The sequence below is a fragment of the Argopecten irradians genome, chromosome 5 (assembly GCF_041381155.1).
Source record: "Argopecten irradians isolate NY chromosome 5, Ai_NY, whole genome shotgun sequence".
In the NCBI taxonomy this organism is placed as follows: Eukaryota; Metazoa; Mollusca; class Bivalvia; order Pectinida; family Pectinidae; genus Argopecten; species Argopecten irradians.
Window position 1 is genome coordinate 35,981,639 of NC_091138.1, and position 21,343 is coordinate 36,002,981.

The window sequence follows — 21,343 nt, forward strand, 5'->3', positions numbered from 1 at the left end:
GATATCTGGTAGACACTATTATATAATGTTTGTTTGGTAAGGTGGGACAACTTAACAAGATTTATTTACTAAACTCTCACCTGTAAGTCAACAAGTTGGTGTATTTTTTTCATGAATGATGTGTTGTACTTTTGTTGTTAGGTGGGACAATTTAATAAGTTCTCTTTGCATTATACAATATATTCTCCAACAAGAAATTCAGAAATCTATGACCTTGCCCTTGCAATTTTATGATTTTGTTGATCTGACAAGGTCATAGACACAATCATGCATTTATGATATGCAATTATAACAAAACTACCTTAGGTTCAATATGTATACCCCGAAAAAGTGTTATACTTATTTGAGTAAACTTTTGACTGAAGTTTATTTTTCTATTTCTGTGACAGTAACCTTTCTGAAGTTTATTTTTCCATTTCTGTGTCAGTAACCTTTCTGAAGCTTATTTTTCTGTATTTTTCAGCTCTGTTTGAGGCAGTAGAACAACAAAACATAGATCTAGCCAAAACTGTACTAGAGGCTGGAGGGCTACACATCAACAGGTCAGTGGTTGGAATCCCTTTCACTAATTATCACCTGAAGTATACTAAAGTTACCCAGAAATACCTGGGGACTAGAATTTTCTATAATGTTCATGTCTCCTGTATGTTTAAGCCAGACTAACTCCAATTGAGGCATCTTATACAAATTGTCATTTATATAATTGTCTTCAACTCAACATGGTTTGTTTCTTTCATTGTTAACATTACTTTCAGTATCATTTGTTAATGTCTTATGTTACATAGCCTTTGACTAACATTGTCACTTTCAGTATCAGTTAATGTCCTTGATACTTAAATTGTCACTTTCAGTATCATTGGTTAATGTCCTTGATGTACTTAACTTTAACTTACTGTGTCATTGTCACTTTCAGTATCATTGGTTAACTGTCCTTGATGTTACTTAACTGTGTCATTGTCACTTTCAGTATCATTGGTTAAATGTCCTTGATGTTACTTAACTGTGTCATTGTCACTTTCAGTATCATTGGTTAACTGTCCTTAATGTTACTTAACTGTGTCATTGTCACTTTCAGTATCATTGGTTAACTGTCCTTGATGTTACTTAACTGTGTCATTGTCACTTTCAGTATCATTGGTTAAATGTCCTTGATGTTACTTAACTGTGTCATTGTCACTTTCAGTATCATTTGTTAACTGTCCTTAATGTTACTTAACTGTGTCATTGTCACTTTCAGTATCATTGGTTAACTGTCCTTGATGTTACTTAACTGTGTCATTGTCACTTTCAGTATCATTGGTTAAATGTCCTTAATGTTACTTAACTGTGTCATTGTCACTTTCAGTATCATTGGTTAACTGTCCTTGATGTTACTTAACTGTGTCATTGTCACTTTCAGTATCATTGGTTAAATGTCCTTGATGTTACTTAACTGTGTCATTGTCACTTTCAGTATCATTGGTTAACTGTCCTTAATGTTACTTAACTGTGTCATTGTCACTTTCAGTATCATTGGTTAAATGTCCTTGATGTTACTTAACTGTGTCATTGTCACTTTCAGTATCATTGGTTAACTGTCCTTAATGTTACTTAACTGTGTCATTGTCACTTTCAGTATCATTGGTTAACTGTCCTTGATGTTACTTAACTGTGTCATTGTCACTTTCAGTATCATTGGTTAACTGTCCTTAATGTTACTTAACTGTGTCATTTGTCACTTTCAGTATCATTGGTTAAATGTCCTTGATGTTACTTAACTGTGTCATTGTCACTTTCAGTATCATTGGTTAAATGTCCTTGATGTTACTTAACTGTGTCATTGTCACTTTCAGTATCATTGGTTAACTGTCCTTAATGTTACTTAACTGTGTCATTGTCACTTTCAGTATCATTGGTTAACTGTCCTTGATGTTACTTAACTGTGTCATTGTCACTTTCAGTATCATTGGTTAAATGTCCTTGATGTTACTTAACTGTGTCATTGTCACTTTCAGTATCATTGGTTAACTGTCCTTGATGTTACTTAACTGTGTCATTGTCACTTTCAGTATCATTGGTTAACTGTCCTTGATGTTACTTAACTGTGTCATTGTCACTTTCATTAATTATCATCGGCCGTTTACTGTCCTTGATGTTACTTAACTGAGATAATTATCACTTTCAGTACCAACAGTGAAGGATTAACTGCCCTTGATGTCGCTGTGATGACCAACAACATCCCCATGGCCAAGATGTTGCTGTTACACGGCGCTCGGGAAAGTCCACTCTGTAAGTTAATACTTCTGATCATGGCGATAAATTAGATATTGTTTTACACACAATGCATGCCTAGCTTAAACATTGGAAAGTTTAAAAGCATTCTATAAAATATTTTTTTTAAACTTAAAATATTGATCATCAAACAATTTTGTCTAAATTTCAGTCCAGAAGAATGTAGATAGTCGATCAGACAGACTAGATGCTCTGGTGTCGGAAGCTGAGAAGAGAGTCGTCGACCTGTCAGCCATTATTCTCAACACATCTACCAATAATGGATACATATCCAACACACAACAAAAGGTTGGTAGTAGCTGGTGGTTAGTATCTGTGGTATTACAGTATTACAAGGATGTTATATTTCTTTATTTCATCCAAAAATTTCTATTTTGAAACTGCTGCATGCATACTTCATGAACACTAGTAATTCAGATAGAATTGACAGATTCGATTTCATGAAACTAATTTAAAATTGAGATGATAGTTTTGATAAACAAAACAAAAATCACACAAAAACAATAGATCTTTTTCTCTCCGTTTTTATAAAGCTAGTTTTTTTTGTTGATATGCATAAACAAAATTTAGACATAAAGAATTTGCTCTAAGGGTATAAAAATACTGTATGTATCATATAGATAGTATCTTTCTGCTTTCCCTTTACAACCACAAATATTTCTATTTACAAAACATCAAAAGAATAAAACAAAAACAAATCCTATTTGTTGATTTGATTGCCAAGCCCTCTAGGATCAGCGAAAAAGAATTTACGATTGGGTAATATGTAATCCAATGTACGACTTGTGATTAAACAGTGGATTATTGATGAACTTTAACCTTCATTTGTTGTTCTTACCAATTATTTAACACTTTAACGGTCAAATCTTGACCATAAACAATGCCTCACCATGTACGACAGGAGTTATAATCCATCATGGGATTAAGATTAACCGTGTAATTTGCAAGTCTTGTCAGCTTAAGCAAATTTATCCATAAATTGTTAGTGATATATTTTGTAAAAGAATATTTGATTTAAGGAATTTTCTATAATTATGATAAAAGGGTTATTTTCTTGCAAATAATATGCTTAAAATGTTACTTTTACGTGAAAGATGTTACTAGAAATATGGAAAGAAAATATATGATTTGACTATAAAGCTGACAAGCTTGCATCAGATGTATTGGAATTTGGTGTAAATAAAAGTACCAAGTCGTGTCTGATCTTTAGAACAGTTGTTTACATAAACTGTTTACATTATATTTTCTTTTATTTGTACTTAAGTACTAAATTACCTAATAAGGCTTTCTAGTGAAGGCTGCCCCGATTCTTTATTAACACCGGCCAAATATTGACAGAATTTGAACTGTCTGGTTTTAGTTCGGCGCTATTATTTTATTAATCTGATTTGAGAAAGGCTGACATGTATACATACAATAAATGTACCTCTTTTGTCTGGCATTATTAGTTTCTTTTGTAAGTGTCACAAACGTAGAGATTATTAAGTCTTGTTCGGTGTGGATTTGTAGATAGAAAGTTTAACTAATTTGTCACACACATTGCCCCGCGATCACAGCTCTTTACAGGACTGGTAGTTACACAACGTAGATATGTGACAACCATCGAGTAATTTCATAGATAACAACATTTCAAAGTAAACAGTTTCAAACTCTGTTTTTGGGATTTGTCGCTAACACACTGGAAGAGTTCCTGGTAAGATAAATTGTTTTTAAATCTTAAGATTTATAAAGTATTTATTGTAAATTATTTTATAAGCATGTGTTGAAAATTGAGCGATAGTTATTGTCAGATTCTACTAAAATTACTATAAGGCTTATATATGTGATATTGTTTTTACCATAGATAGAAAATTTCAGGGTATTATCACACTTTTATTTCGTTCTCCTTGGTTGTTGTTTATCTGTAAATACGTAATTGGTCTTTCATTTTCAGGAAAATGAACGCCAACTAAACCATTGGGAATTCCGACACAAACTTTTGAAGAGAATGAAGGCGGGATACGACCATGCCCGTAAGTGGACATTAATTAAAATAATTAATAACACATTAAGGACCATATAATTTGGTAAATATGTTGTGATATCCACTTTGTAGAATCCTAGTAATGCCCTTTGAATATTTAATTTTAGAAAATAGGTAAAGTATCAAATGAGGAATATGAAAAGTAAATTTCCTTGAAAAAAGATAGAATAACAAGTGAAGTTAAATCTGCCTTAGTGACCCACTCTGTATAAAGACCACCTGCTTAATGAGACCATTTTATCTCTTAGGTGGTCTTTATAGACAGGTTTGACTGTACAGTTTTCATTAAACTTTTTAAACTGACAAAGTAGGACAAAATGAGATGTATAACTATATGTGAGGATTATGTATAGTTACAAGTGATGATTATTTTCCAGGTGTACCAGACCCTCCGAGTTGTGTCAGCCTCTCCGTGGCCAGTAGCTCCTCCCTCCAGGTTCGGTTTGACGAGCCTCTCAACCACAACGGCGCTGTCGTCACCAAGTACAAAGGTAAGCATGCTCTAGATATATATACACATACAAAACATTGGCATGATATAGCATCAATTATAGACAAGTGTCCTTTATAGACAGGCATCATTCATAGACAAATGTCCTTTATAGACAGGCATCAATTATAGACAAGTGTCCTTTATAGACAGGCATCAATTATAGACAAGTGTCCTTTATAGACAGGCATCAATTATAGACAAGTGTCCTTTATAGACAGGCATCAATTATAGACAAGTGTCCTTTATAGACAGGCATCAATTATAGACAAATATCCTTTATAGACAGGCATCATTCATAGACAAGTGTCCTTTATAGACAGGCATCAATTATAGACAAGTGTCCTTTATAGACAGGCATCAATTATAGACAAGTGTCCTTTATAGACAGGCATGGATTATAGACAAGTGTCCTTTATAGACAGGCATCAATTATAGACAAGTGTCCTTTATAGACAGGCATCAATTTATAGACAAATATCCTTTATAGACAGGCATCATTCATAGACAAGTATCCTTTATAGACAGGTAAAATTTTGAGACAAATGCTCTACCTTTATATAAGAACCAGTTAGTAGGAAATTGCAGTGAGCAAATGTGATGAGTCTCTCCATATGGACATGTGAAGTCCCTTATAGACAGATGTTCTTTTACAACAGGTTTTACTGTAATTAACGAAAGTCATAATTCTAAAATATAACATTATTTCAAACTTTGCAATTTCCAAGTTAATTAACAATCCTAATTAAAACTTTGACGAAATAGGGGCGGGGCCCAATAGTTTAAATCCTCACTTTCTCATAGACGGCAATCATTCATAGGAACATCCTTGTTAGAACAGGCATAGATCAGGCATTCAGACAGGCATCATTTACTGACTTTAAGTGTACCTTATATGGGAAGGCATCCAATTTAAAGACAAGTGGTCCTTTTATAGACAGGCATCTTTCTTAGACCATGGTATACTGATATAGACAGGCATCAATTACACGACAAGTGTCCTTTATAGACAGGCATCAGTTATAGAAAGTGTTCTCAAAACATCCTTAGGGGAGGGGAAACAGACCTTTTATAAATTTTGGCTTTGTCGCTAAACACACTGGGGGCAGAAGGGGCGGAGTTCCTGGTAAGATAAATTGTTTTAAATCTTAAGATTTATAAAGTATTTAATTGTAAAATTATTTTAATAAGCATGGTTGAAAATTGGAGCAATAGTTATTGTCAGATTCCTACTAAAATTACTATAAGGGCTTATATATGTGAAACTTGTTTTTACCATAAGAAAAATAATTAAAAATAATTAATAACACATTAAGGCATCAATTATAGAAAAATTATCCACTTTGTAGCATCCCTACAGACAACTGTGCCCTTTGAAAAATAGAACGTGAAAAGTCTTTATAGATTAATCCTTGTTAAAAGTGAAAATCATTACATCATGTGAATATTAAACACTGCCTTAGAGACCCACTCTGTATAAAAGACCTAATCTTTATAGACATTATTTACTGTATCAGTTTTTTCAAAAAACTTTTTAAACTGACAAAGAAATTGCCAAAATGAGATGTATAACTATATTGTTAGGGATTTATGTAATAGTTACAAGTTATGGATAATTTTTCCAGGTGATACCGAGAACCCTCCAAGTTTGTGTCAGCCTCTTCCGTGGTCCAGTATCTCCGTCCCTCCAGGGTGTCTGGGAATATTAGACGGCATCAATTATAGACAAGTGTCCTTTATAGACAGGCATCAATTATAGACAAGTGTCCTTTATAGACAGGCATCAGTTATAGACAAGTGTCCTTTATAGACAGGCATCAATTATAGACAAATATCCTTTATAGACAGGCATCATTCATAGACAAGTATCCTTTATAGACAGGTAAAATCTTGAGACAAATGCTCTACCTTTATATAAGAACCAGTTAGTAGGAAATTGCAGTGAGCAAATGTGATGAGTCTCTCCATATGGACATGTGAAGTCCCTTATAGACAGATGTTCTTTACAACAGGTTTTACTGTAATTAACGAAAGTCATAATTCTAAAATATAACATCATTTCAAACTTTGCAATTTCCAAGTTAATTAACAATCCTAATTAAACTTTGACGAAATAATCCCTATTTTCGTTTGATGTCTGAACCCCAAGTACACCTGTCTATTATTGGCATAGTTCCAGTATTTGTATAGTATTTTTTCTGTAAGTCATAAAATCTGTTGTCTATTACGTAAAATATTTTTATAAAAATAAATCGGTCAGGGTATGTATTACATCGATCAGGTTAGTTATATAACCGACAGACGACCATATGGCTTAAACACGCACAGATGTTTTATTCCATTCTCAACTGGTGAAAGTTTGATTTTTTTAAGTGTATGCTGATTTTCTTCAATGGACGTCACAAACATCTGTAGTTGTACATTTCGTTGAGGCCACATGTGTCGAGCTCCAGATTCCAAGGAGGCTAAAGTCAATTTATATTTCATGTTTGAAATATCTTATCTAATTTAATTTTACACTTAAAAGTTTCAAAATCTCATAGAAATTTTTGTACTAATTATAAACTGATGGGTTGAATCTCAACATCTTCATGAAGTATTATGAAGGATTATGATGAAATACTGTAAAATTACTCATTAAAATAAGTGTAATTATTTTCTTATCAATGCTGAACAGATGAGTTGTACTAAAACTGATAATGAAATTTTAATCAAGAACAAATTATCTTAATCTCTCTATGTAATAATTTTTTTTAATTTCACACTACTGTAAAGATATATTTCAATTACTTAGCAAAAAAATTATATGATGTGGGGCGCTAGCTGAGAAAATAAAAAGTGGTGGGAGGGGTCCGGTGAAGGGTGGAGGGAAGGGGAAATGAAGGGAAAGGGTCTCTGGGTGGGGGGTGGGGGGGGGGGGGGGGAGAGGAAGGAAGATTTATGAGCTGTAGGACCTGCTATCTGTCCCCATCTGGTGTATATAAATGTAGGTCCTAATGGATCAGACATCCAGCTGTCCCAGTATTCCAAAATCAGTCGTTCCTAAACAGTGCCACCTGCAGTCAATTGTAATTATTGAAAAAACGTCCTAATTTCACTCTCCTTTGATGTATGAATTATCATTAACTGGATTTTCATGGAGTGAAACATGATGGTCTCTCAGTATGTGATCCTCAGATCTATGTCGTTTTTATGAAGTCTCTTCATTTCAAACATTTCACCCTGACCCATCTTAGCTCTATAGAGGCCATTTCAACCCAATAATAATCAACTAGACGGTGTGCAGTGCAGTCATGTAACTTAAATCTTACCTAAAAGTCAAAGGTCAATTATTATATTTTTTGGTCAAAATTCTTAATGTCAAGGTTATTGTGCACAGTCCTCATTTTTCAAACATTTCTTTGTGTTCACAAATAAAACACTGTAAAACATATTTAATATGAACATGTTTAAAACAATAATTTCTGTAAGGTTCAATCCAACACACATTTTTTCGCTATTTGAACTATATGGGTCCTATACACAGACAAATGTTCAAACATTATAATAAAATCAGGTTTATAGGGTATAACACTCCGATATCATTCAAAAATCTGATCAGAAATATTTTTTTCAAATCTGTGAAATATGAATGACTATGACATACTGTGTTTTATTAACAGTGGAATGGAGTTGTTTTGAAGACTTTGTTCCATTGGCTGGTGATCAGATCATCGAGGACATGCGTCACCTGGAGTACGAAGTCCCCGGACTGGTCAAGGGAAATAAGTACTATGTGAGGGTGTCAGCGTGGAATATGAAGGGCTACAGCCCTTACACCACAGCACAGCCTACCTACGCAGTACCGTCATGTACGTAGACATTTTTTGGTCCTTAAGTGATGGAATATGGATGCTTATCTTCATAAGTGATTTATGTATACTGTTTTTAAAACTTGATTAAACTTGATCACAAACGTTATCAGATATCACATAATCTGTGAATTAGTTCTATTGCTGTTTGCATTGTTTCATTTAGTGCCAAATAAAATTGCCTTCATGTCAGTCAGGTCAAGATCTTTATTGCTTAGTTTTGCCTTTTAGAACACCTTGGAAACCTTGTGTTTATCGTTTTGTTTTGCCTTTTTGATAGCTTGGAGAGACGTAGAGGGATCTATGGCCTCTAGAACAAATGGGAAACTTGAGCACTTGGCAGGCATATTTTCAAATGTCAAGCAACTTCGACCTGCTGATGCTTCAGAATTAAAAGGTTTGTCAGAATTAAGATTTTGTCTTTCAATCTTTAATTGAAAAGCTTCAGTAAACATCATTTTAAAAAAAATTCAAATGTTGCTCTCCAAATAGCTTAAAATAATATTTGTTTTTTATTTTGTAGAAAATGTAGGTAGTGACTCTCCTCAACAACGTAAACGAAAGAGCTTGAAAAATTTATTTACTTCAGCGCCAAAATTCCAAAAAGCATTAAAAAGGTGAGTCGACATATTGTTGTGTCAGCACAGAATGTTACAGCAGTATTTTGGGAAAAGGGAGTTAATTCAAGGATGTGTATGGTTAGAAACAAAATTAAATATGGTAATTCGTAGGATATATGTGTATAGTTAGAAACAAAATTAGATACTGTAATTCTTAGGATATATCCGATATATATGTGTATAGTTAAAAACAAAATTAAATATGGTAAATCTTAGGATATAAACTGATGAATTATGACATAATCTGCCATATAAATGGGCAGAGGTAATCATGCCCATTCTATCACATTCTGTCCTATGGTGTTTCAGTATCATTTGGAGACAGGGACATTTCTGTCAGACATATCTCAATCAAGATAAATTAATGTTTTCTCCTCTTAATCCTTCATTGTTTTGAATCTACAGAGGTGTCTATATGGCCTGTCTGCTCTATAACGGAGATAAAGTTTTCGTAACATCCGATGACCAGCTACCAGTTGTCGAGGTGGACGAGAACTTTGCTGGACCAGCTGTTTATAACGACCTTCACTGGTTGATGAAGGTAACATGCATTTTTTTTTTCATTTCTAGAAAAAGTATGGTATTTGTTTGAGTTCTATGAAAATGAGAAAGATTGCTCCTAACATATACAATTAAAGTGGAATGAACTCCTATAAATGGAGGAGCACCTTTAATGTGATATCTTCTCTTGGTCCCAAACAAACTTGTCGCAATTTGTTTAATTAAACTCATATACTTAGATAAGTTAGGATGGTCAAGATTTTTATCAGCTCAGGGATTACCCATAATTGGTAAAATTATTTCCTTTTTAACGTGAATTTTCCTTTCGACAGATTTCGTGTAACTGGGATGATGTGAAGTCGTTTCGCCAGGACATGGATAAAAATACCAGTGCTGGTACCATGCATTTTCGTAACAAGCTCCTTCAGGCGATCTCTGTGTTACAGGTTAGTAATTACAAAACTCGTTAGCATGTGTTACCTGTAAGTTTAGGGGATAGATGTGTTACCTGTAAGTTTAGGGGATAGATGTGTTACCTGTAAGTTTAGGGGATAGATGTGTTACCTGTAAGTTTAGGGGATAGATGTGTTACCTGTAAGTTTAGGGGATAGATGTGTTACCTGTAAGTTTAGGGGATAGATGTGTTACCTGTAAGTTTAGGGGATAGATGTGTTACCTGTAAGTTAAGGGGATAGACGTGTTACCTGTAAGTTTAGGGGATAGATGTGTTACCTGTAAGTTTAGGGGATAGACGTGTTACCTGTAAGTTTAGGGGATAGATGTGTTACCTGTAAGTTTAGGGGATAGATGTGTTACCTGTAAGTTTAGGGGATAGATGTGTTACCTGTAAGTTTAGGGGATAGATGTGTTACCTGTAAGTTTAGGGGATAGATGTGTTACCTGTAAGTTTAGGGGATAGATGTGTTACCTGTAAGTTTAGGGGATAGATGATGTGTTACCTGTAAGTTTAGGGGATAGATGTGTTACCTGTAAGTTTAGGGGATAGATGTGTTACCTGTAAGTTTAGGGGATAGATGTGTTACCTGTAAGTTTAGGGGATAGATGTGTTACCTGTAAGTTTAGGGGATAGATGTGTTACCTGTAAGTTTAGGGGATAGACGTGTTACCTGTAAGTTTAGGGGATAGATGTGTTACCTGTAAGTTTAGTATATACAGGTTAGTTTATGAAAAGTCTGGAGTATGGTCTTGTCGATTGTGAAATTTATCTGAAGAAAGGGAGACAACTCCTCTGCAGAATATCTGACTTTTTACAGATGGTTAGTCATCTTCATACTTGTACTTAAAACTCCACCTAATCTCCATTAGTAGGGGAGCTTTAGCAGTTAAATGCCTGAAATAAAGGCCTGTATGCCATGTATATTCTATAACTTTATATTCTCTGTTGTAGAGTGCTCTTGGGATAAATGAACTTGGTCAGTTTCATCACAAACCCCTGAAGGACATCAATGGTAGCATTATACTGACCACCGTAAATGACGTCAAGGAAATGAAATCTGTCAGTCTCAGCTCGGGGAAGTGGGTCAACTTTGCTAAGTTACTGAGACGTACATCTACGCCAAACTCTGGCGGGTCCAGCACGGAAACATCCGACTCCATGGATATTTTAGTCAACTCCATGTCTGTAAGTACTAAATTGGGTTATTTGATCATACAACTCATAAACCTAGATAGATATACCTAATGTCTAAGCGACATCACTTTGGTTCAAATTAACATTAATTTGACAGAGATGCAGTTTGATTAGTATTTAAATTCACCTTTTTTAGTTTGATTAATATTTAAATTCACCTTTTTTACCTGTATGGTTCTCGCCTGTCTGTTTCTTACCTACCAGGTATCTGTTTTCTCGCCCATTTCTCACATAATCTATCTTCCATTTGTCTCTTTCTCACATATGTGTTTTTCACCTGTCCATTTCTCACTTGTCTCTTTCTCACCTGTCCGTTTCTCACCTGTTACAGGAGATGGTAGCCTATCACCAGACAAGCACTGTACCACTAAGTAAGGGTCTGTACCTGGGCTATCTCAAAGTCCAGGTGTCAGTAGAACTTATCCAGCTCCTTGTGCCCAATAAGGCTCCAAACAACCTGCCCAATGTCAAACTCCGAGGCTGTCCCAACATTTCAAAGTGAGTACTGTCTAAATAAAGTTCACCGATATTCAAGGGTGCAAACACCATTTAATTGGCAACTTTATCAAAAGACTTCTCGGGAAAAAAAACACATTTATAAGGAGTATAACGTAATGAAATTTGGCAGTTAAAACATTTTTAGGCTGTAAGTTAACATTGTTATCAAGTAAAAATAATAAAACTCCAGGTGTAATTTATGATACCTCTGTCCAAACCAAAATCATGTTCAACAAAGGGAGAAAACTCTTACCTCAATATTATTTCATTTGGATCTTTTGTTTTACACATCAAATGCTTATTCCTTGATCATACAACCTGCCATTCACCCTTGAAGAGACATTTGATCTCTTCTAATTTAAAGGATGGATCAGTTCATTATTAATGTTTGGGGTGAATGCATTAAAAAGTGTATTACTGTGACCATGATATAACTGTTCAGCATTTTGTTTGACAGGGAGGAGTGGGAATGGTTACAGGATGTAAGTGCAGGAAGGTCAACATCATCCTCTACCACTGCCCAGCTTAACTTCCAGAGGGAACTCGTCAATGGTTCTGAAAAACTTTTTGACATGCTTGGTAAGTACCTGGTGTCCTAGGAATCTATCACGTTAATAAACATATCAGTGGTCGGTAAAGTAAGTGGTCGGTAAAGTCAGTGGTCTGTAAAGTCAGTGGTCGGTAAAGTTAGTGGTCAGTTAAGTCAGTGGTCAGTAAAGTCAGTGGTCGGTAAAGTCAGTGGTCGGTAAAGTCAGTGGTCGGTTAAGTCAGTGGTCAGTTAAGTCAGTGGTCAGTTAAGTCAGTGGTCGGTAAAGTCAGTGGTCAGTTAAGTCAGTGGTCAGTAAAGTAAAGTCAGTGGTCGGTAAAGTCAGTGGTCGGTAGAGTCAGTGGTCAGTAGAGTCAGTGGTCGGTAAAGTCAGTGGTCAGTAAAGTCAGTGGTCGGTAAAGTCAGTGGTCGGTAAAGTCAGTGGTCAGTAAAGTAAAGTCAGTGGTCGGTAAAGTCAGTGGTCGGTAAAGTCAGTGGTCAGTAAAGTAAAGTCAGTGGTCGGTAAAGTCAGTGGTCAGTAAAGTCAGTGGTCAGTAAAGTCAGTGGTCAGTAAAGTCAGGCTTCACGGTATCTATCCTCTCTCATGTTGATAAGTTTGGGAACAATAAGATGTCCTTATGCCCTGCCATGAAATGGGATGCCTATGTCTATCATGTCTCATTGTTTAACGCCACATCTTGTCATGTTCAATCCCAGTTTTATATAAACATCTCTATATATTTTAAATTTTTCTATTAACAATGTACTGCAGCATACAGTTAAAAAATTTCAACATTCAAAGTGTCGTATGATGGTGTTTATTTCAAATGTTGACTATATTATCATTTGTTGTTTTGATGGTGCAACATTGATATAACTGCCATTTATGACCAATTTGTTGGAAATGGAAATTCATGCCTAACAACCAATCACATTTGTCACGAAATGTGATGTAACATTAAAAGGTTTCTTAATTGTATCTGATAACAAGAGGCCCAAAGGGCCTTACCGGTCATCTGACTACCTTGGCAATGGTAAATTTAATTTCATATGGTGTCACTTTGTCAGGACAATGTCAGGATCATTTTCAATTTCTTTCAACAAATTTTCTTTCAAACAAGAGGCCAAAGGGCCTTAACATGTAGGAAGTTAATTAGATATAGTGCCAAGGTAGCCATCTTCGATTTGGGATCAACCAGAGATGTAACAACACTTTGTCGGGACGATGTCAGGATCATTTCATGCAAGTTTCAGCCAAATCGCAGTGGTAGAACTTGAGAAGAAGTTCAAAATGTGTTTTAAAGATGGCGGCTGTGGCAGCCATCTTGGTTTTCGGATTGACCCGAAAAATAACAACACTTTGTCGGGACCATGTCAGGATCATTTCATGCAAGTTTCAGCCAAATCAAACTGGTAGAACTTGAGAAGAAGTTCAAAATGTGTTTTCAAGATGACGGCTTTGGCGGCCATCTTGGATTACGGATCAACCCGAAAAATAACAACACTTTGTCGGGACCATGTCAGGATCATTTCATGCAAGTTTCAGCCAAATCACACAGGTAGAACTTGAGAAGAAGTTCAAAATGTATTTTCAAGATGGCGGCTGTGGCGGCCATCTTGGATTTCGGATCGACCCGAAAAATAACAACACTTTGTCGGGACCATGTCAGGATCATTTCATGCAAGTTTCAGCCAAATCGCACCAGTAGAACTTGAGAAGAAGTTCAAAATGTGCTTTCAAGATGGCGGCTTTGGCGGCCATCTTGGATTTCGGATTGACCCGAAAAATAACAACACTTTGTCGGAACCATGTCAGGATCATTTCATGCAAGTTTCAGCCAAACCGCACCGGTAGAACTTGAGAAGAAGTTCAAAATGTGTTTTCAAGATGGCGGCTGTGGCAGCCATCTTGAATTTCGGATCGACCCAAAAAATAACAACACTTTGTCGGGACCATGTCAGGATCATTTCATGCAAGTTTCAGCCAAATCGCACCGGTAGAACTTGAGAAGAAGTTCAAAATGTGTTTTCAAGATGGCGGCTGTGGCGGCCATCTTGGATTTCGGATAGACCCGAAAAATAACAACACTTTGTCGGGACCATGTCAGGATCATTTCATGCAAGTTTCAGCCCGATTACACCGGCAGGACTTGAGAAGAAGTTCAAAATGTATTTTCAAGATGGCGGCTGTGGCGGCCATCTTGGATTTCGGATCGACCCGAAAAGTAACAACACTTTGTCGGGACCATGTCAGGATCATTTCAGGCAAGTTTCAGCCTAATCGCACCGGTAGAACTTGAGAAGAAGTTCAAAATGTGTTTTCAAGATGGCGGCTGTGGCGGCCATCTTGGATTTCGGATCGACCCAAAAAATAACAACACTTTGTCAGGACCATGTCAGGATCATTTCATGCAAGTTTAAGCCAAATCGCACCGGTAGAACTTGAGAAGAAGTTCAAAATGTGTTTTCAAGATGGCGGCTGTGGCGGCCATCTTGGATTTCGGATCGACCCAAAAAATAACAACACTTTGTCAGGACCATGTCAGGATCATTTCATGCAAGTTTCAGCCAAATCGCACCGGTAGAACTTGAGAAGAAGTTCAAAATGTGTTTTCAAGATGGCGGCTGTGGCGGCCATCTTGGATTTCGGATCGACCCGAAAAGTAACAACACTTTGTCGGGACCATGTCAGGATCATTTCATGCAAGTTTCAGCCAAATCGCACCGGTAGAACTTGAGAAGAAGTTCAAAATGTGTTTTCAAGATGGCGGCTGTGGCGGCCATCTTGGATTTCGGATCGACCCGAAAAGTAACAACACTTTGTCGGGACCATGTCAGGATCATTTCATGCAAGTTTCAGCCTAATCGCACCAGTAGAACTTGAGAAGAAGTTCAAAATGTGTTTTCAAGATGGCGGCTGTGGCGGCCATCTTGGATTTCGGATCGACCCAAAAAATAACAACACTTTGTCGGGACCATGGCAGGATCATTTCATGCAAGTTTCAGCCAAATTGCACTGGTAGAACTTGAGAAGAAGTTCAAAATGTGAAAAGTTAACGCACGGCGGACGGCGCACGGCGGACGGCGCACGGCGGACGGCGGACGACGACGGACGAAACATGACGACTATAGGTCATCCTGACCCTTCGGGTCAGATGACCTAAAAATGGTATAGAAAAAAAAACTTTTGTTTTTCAGATATTCCAGAAAACCTTGCGAAGATCCATCGTGTATATGACCTTGAGGTGGTAGAAGTGAGCAGTGACGTGACCTTCCTACTACTGCTGCCCCCTATAGAGAATGTGTGTATTGTTCCAGGACAGGCTGACGATCTCGCCTCCAAGCGAGACTTCATGCTTCTTCCTGTAAAAGTGTTTGAAACAGGTATGACACTTTTATTAATATCTTATCAAAATAATTGTTATCACTTTTTCTTAAATATACATTGTAATGTTAAATCAGAAAAGAAATAATTCAATTTAATCGATAGAGAATTGTAAAGAATTGGAAAGAATATTTATTTATCTTGAATGATCTCCCCTTAATTTTGAGAAATGTAGCATTATATATGATTTTATGTGAAATTGCATCAGTTATCTTGATCTAGTTGTCATTATTTTCTACTTATAAATAAAAAAAAAATGAAATTCTGTCATCATCATTAATTCTCTCATGTAAAATAAACCAACTGTAATTCTATGTCCTTTCAGTAATTGTAATATTTTTTTTCTTCAGTCCATCTGAATACCTACCAGTCCCAGCTCCTCAGTAAATACTCACGCCTCTCGTCCTTACTCGAGATGGATCTCGCTCTGGCACAACAAGCACAACGAGAGGTCAGTACTCTGACCTTCATGGTCAAGGTTACTAAATTGTGACTTTTATTTGATCACCATATCCTGTCTTTGTTTAACCATGCACTTTGGAATTTGATATCAAATTGCAATAATGATTATTCAGTACTTATATGATAATTTATCACTTAAAAAAGTATTTGTGTCCCAACTTGTCTTCGTAATGTTGAAAGTTTGATTGCAAATTCAGCATTAATTGTTTTATGATTTCAGGCCTTTTCGTCAGGGGAATTGAGCTCAGCTAAATTAAGAGTAGACAAGCTGAACACGCTACAACAACATCTAGACTTCGCGTGGAAGAGTACGAGATGGGTGATGGACATTATTACGTATGCTCGGGACAAATCCGTGCACGGTGGAACGCAAGTTAGTCGAATCACAACCACAGGCATGGACCCAGGCACACAGGAGTTTCATGGGAAAGGAAACAGTAAAATCTTAGACAATAATAACTCTCAGCCAAGTTGTGGCTCGAGTGCATGTGATTCAAATGAGATTAGTGTGGGAAAGGACAATCGAAAGATTGCAAAATTTTACGATCCCACGGAGGATGTTCAACGAACAAACGGACACATACAAAAAGATCATGAATGTACACCTACAGAGGTAAAATCTCCAATTACGAACTCGCCAGATTCATTGCCGGGAAGTTCTGGGATTCTGGAAGTATATGCAGCCTACGATACCGGTCTGTCAAAGGGAACGAGAGTGAGGCTTCACGTGACGTCACGAACAACAGCGAGGGAAGTTGTCCATCTTGTAGTGAAACATCTCAACAAGGCTTTGGTGATGAAAGGCAAATCTGGACCTACATATCCAGAGGATAAAATATCTGACTTTTGTTTAGTGGCGGTGATTGGTGCAAGGGAGAGAATTCTCCGGGACGATTATCAGCCTCTACGGCTACAAAACCCATGGACTAAGGGCAGGTTATTTGTGCGGTCAAAAAATAATCTGTTAGCAGCGATTCAGCAAGGGCATGCTACTGAGGTGTGATAGGAGTTGAGCAATGTATTAATGTAGGGGCTTTAACATGATCCTCTAACTATTACTAGACATCATTCCACTGCCTTCAAACTTTGATTTATTTCCTTTAATTTAGAGACAATCTTATACGAGTGGCTATGCATGATAAAACAATGAAAAGATTCAATAGTTTGATATGAGATGAGTCATTCAGCAATTAATATAATTGAACAATATAATAAATAATATAATATCATTGATTTGTTTATGGATTTTGGATGATATAGCCAAGCGTTTAAGATTCTATTTATCACATAATTGATATTGATTAAGGGACATAATTAAAATCTTTACTATTTCAAATCAGATGGTACATTTTGGCCACTATCCAATCCCTATGATTTCAATGATACTTGGATGGACAACCCTTTAGAATTTCATGTTTTCAATTTTTACCCTTTGTCTTTCAAAAACTCCTGATCAGTGCATGATTGAATGCACTTTAGTTAAGAAATGGAAATAATTCAATAAATGCTAAGATTAGAAATCATACGATGTTAATAACACAAAGGCAGTGCTTTTCTTAAAACCAAAGACATCAATTACAACCAATATGACCCCTTTCTTATATTTCATCAGTGACAATATTAATATAGATAAATCAATGTCTTAATTTCTTCTTTTGAAGTGTCATCAATATTTTGTTGAAAAAAATATGTATATGCTGTGATTTGCAGCAGTATAAAGTTTAAAGCAGATAATGATTGTGATTTTTATTGTTTGCATGAGAAAACCATCATTTTCTGCAAAATGTACTTAACAATCAATACTTATATACAAGGAGAGATAACTTAAAAAGCAATTCACAGGGGAGATAACTCCTCATAGGAAAAACTTTAATTACGTGTTAAATCCATGATAGAACTCTGATTTTAGTGCTTGAAGGCAGTGGTGTGTACATAATGGCATGGTAGTGAAAGCATATTGTGATATTAGGAACTGAGTCAGTCATGCCATTAATGTAGAGTTAACATGACTGTAGGCACTAATTTATTACAATTATAGATATCGTTTATTTATTACCATAGATATCGTTTATTTATTAACAGCTTCATCATTCCATCGATTGTGTTACTCATCAGGACAAAATCTAGTCTCAGTTTTGTTTACATCAACCAATCCTTCCAGTTCAATTATTGAACCTTATAACGTAATCTTCATTTACCTGGTAAACCCCACATTTATCATTCACTCTCATGTCACTCAAACCCTTCAAAAGTTTTACCAAGGTCTCATTTACTTTAAAAACACTGTCACTGTATTTTGGGATTCTGAAAGAGAAAATCGACAAAATTTTAGCAGTTTTGTGGCTTTCAATTTATTACATATGTTTATTAATACAGTATACTTTAGATTACACAACATATGATAACGCATGAATTTTCTAAATACTATGATTCAGATAATTTTTTAAGTTTTATACGAAAATCATTTTTAAGATTTGGATCTTTTAATTATCATCAATTCTCCTCCAAAAGGTATTATCAAATATTTAAAGATTATTTTACATTCAAAACCATTCCATATTGAGAGTACCCCACTATATAAACCAGATACCAGTTTGTATTGTATATTCTAATTAAAAATTATTTAAATTGATATTCCTATTCATTCTTATCAAAACTAGTCACACTTGAAAAACGTCCATTTCGCCAGATATTATATAGAATTGTTTTAAATGTTTTCACACGATTCTCACCTTTACAAGTTACCATAAATACAGTATATAGTTGTTATCGTTTTAAAGAAGGAAAATCTAGTCGATAATTATATGTGTTTGCCAGGTAACCACAAGATCTTTAATGTAATATGTATGTATTTTTCGAGAAACTGTGTTAAAATATTAATCATATATGACACAAATGTGTTTTTCACTGACCAGTGCAAGTGACAGAGATAGCAGAAACCTGATTAAATCTTGTTAGTGCATTTAAGATCAAATTTCAGTAAATCATAAAACTGTATTTGTAAATATTTTGGTATACATGTATTAAATTCTACAAACTGTCCCAATTTTGGATTATATATAAAACTGCAGAGCATGCTTGAACCAAAAACAAAAATGTTTGAAATGAAGTTTATGCCAAAATATCTACTTTTACATATTGTATTCATTCAAATTTGATCCAAATGTCATGTGACAATAAATCGCCATGACATTCAGCCATTACATTTTAACTGACCCATGACAGCAGCCCCCCATCATATCAACGTCTCTATAAATAGAAATAGGCCGAGAGCTTTAATATTGTCACATCAAGACAATATGAAAAAGTGCAATGTTTTCTTATCATAATGGAATGTTTTACCTGACCTCATTAATCAATTAATAAATGTTACAAAACTCATATCACCGATCAATTTAGTAATATTTTAATATTCATTAACAAACTAAACCAAGTCACTATGGATATATTTTTCTCCTAAATGATGGATGGAAAAATTCAGATTATTACATTATATTTATAGGAGATTTAATTCTTAACCAGTTGTTTGAAAACTAAGATGCTATGTATTGTCAAAGTTCACTAAATAAACATCATTGTTTTGACAATTTTTGTAAAAGTTACTTCCCTTTGTTGCTTACACTAAGCAGATGCAACCAGTTCTTTAAAAAATTCTTAAACTTTACAATTGCAACTTCATTTTCCTTGAAAGAATTCAGATTTGGCTTTTTTGCAAAAGTATAGCCCTTTGTTTTTCCACTATACTGCTTTGTAATTTTAAAGTGATGCAAAGCTGCAAACATTATTTCAAAGCAAAATAATTAATTTTTCTTTGGTTTCTGGCTTTTAGATTGGCCTATTCAATTTTTTCATTTCATGAGAAAGTCGAGGCAACCTAACGTTTTTGTGACGTCACAATAGAAACATTGACGTTGCATATTGATTTCAAAAAAATAATCCCTTGGAAAAAATCGATGGAATCGTACGTGTAAACATATTTCATTTTATAAGGTAGCCTGGAAAATTAATTATAAACATTAAAGCCATTATTTTTAAATTTCATAGGGGTATGCGTAGCCGATTCTCACAGTTTGCAAACAAAATTTCTGTCATACCCTGATGAAATTAAAAAATAGTGACTTCGATGCTTAAAGATGCTCCACCGCGGACAGAGCATTAATGATATACATCACTATATAAAACAATGTATTTTGCATTTGGTGCATGCCCAATCAGTACTTCATTCCATATAGGATATAGTGCTACGGAATTTTTTCGGCATGCAATTAATTATTTTTTGTAATTTTAACTTGAAGTAAAATGAGAAGCTCAAACTTTTCAATGGTGGTAATGGTGTAAAGTAAGTAACTTTTGTAACTGATGAAAAGTACTAAATCGCCTGCGCCTGTTTTTGATAGTGAAAAAATACCATTTGTCAGCGGTGGAGCCTCTTTAAATATGCACATATATATATATATAGCAATGTATGGCCTTTAATGGGGCTAGTGTTCCATCTTTCTTTACTTCTGTTGAAATTAAAAAAAAGAAGAGCTCTACAGCAAACAAGCATTTATTTGTTGACATGTGTCTTTCCGTAGATAGAGCAGAGTGTGGTGTGCCAGTAGGATGGAAGAGATTGACAGTATAGATATGCATGTAGATGGAGTTTTTCACAAAGAAAACCACAAAACAATTGTAATGCATGTTACAGTTTCCATCTCATCAATAAACTGATAACTGATATTGTCTTCTTTGTTTTATTTATTGTCTCTCAAAGGTGTCTGACATTTTATCAATTTAGTAATTTAAATATTTTAGAAATAGTTTTTGTATTTTAGAAATTGTGACTTAGTACTTTTAGTAAGGAACAACCTTAATAAGGTACAAGACTCCGGATCTGCTAGCTAAAACTGACTGTGAAGTAAGTAAATCGTGAGTGCCAGATAAATATTTTTAATCTATTAGCCATAAAAAGTGTCAAGCGAATTGCCATGCAATCTAAACGTCAGAGATGCACTACATATACTTAAACCATGTACCAAATAAACTGTAAGGCAGGACAAAGTGTCAGAGGTGTTCCTTGGAA

At 35.3% G+C, this 21,343-nt stretch overlaps 1 protein-coding gene across 3 annotated transcripts in view; it reads left to right on the forward strand.

Annotated features, from left to right (window-relative positions):
- The window catches only part of LOC138323671 (ankyrin repeat and fibronectin type-III domain-containing protein 1-like), a 150,950-nt gene extending 129,950 nt beyond the window's left edge, over positions 1–21,000 (forward strand). For all 3 annotated transcript variants that reach the window (XM_069268447.1, XM_069268445.1, XM_069268446.1), the window contains 16 exons: positions 464–542; positions 2,165–2,268; positions 2,423–2,559; positions 4,205–4,283; positions 4,672–4,785; positions 8,447–8,635; positions 8,916–9,032; positions 9,159–9,252; positions 9,661–9,796; positions 10,089–10,202; positions 11,165–11,398; positions 11,739–11,905; positions 12,363–12,484; positions 15,630–15,815; positions 16,167–16,267; positions 16,499–21,000. In XM_069268447.1, coding sequence (XP_069124548.1) covers positions 464–542; positions 2,165–2,268; positions 2,423–2,559; positions 4,205–4,283; positions 4,672–4,785; positions 8,447–8,635; positions 8,916–9,032; positions 9,159–9,252; positions 9,661–9,796; positions 10,089–10,202; positions 11,165–11,398; positions 11,739–11,905; positions 12,363–12,484; positions 15,630–15,815; positions 16,167–16,267; positions 16,499–17,281 — 2,756 coding nt within the window. In that variant the 3' untranslated portion in view covers positions 17,282–21,000. The remainder of the gene's footprint in view (positions 1–463; positions 543–2,164; positions 2,269–2,422; positions 2,560–4,204; positions 4,284–4,671; positions 4,786–8,446; positions 8,636–8,915; positions 9,033–9,158; positions 9,253–9,660; positions 9,797–10,088; positions 10,203–11,164; positions 11,399–11,738; positions 11,906–12,362; positions 12,485–15,629; positions 15,816–16,166; positions 16,268–16,498) is intronic.
- Positions 21,001–21,343: the final 343 nt, after the last annotated feature.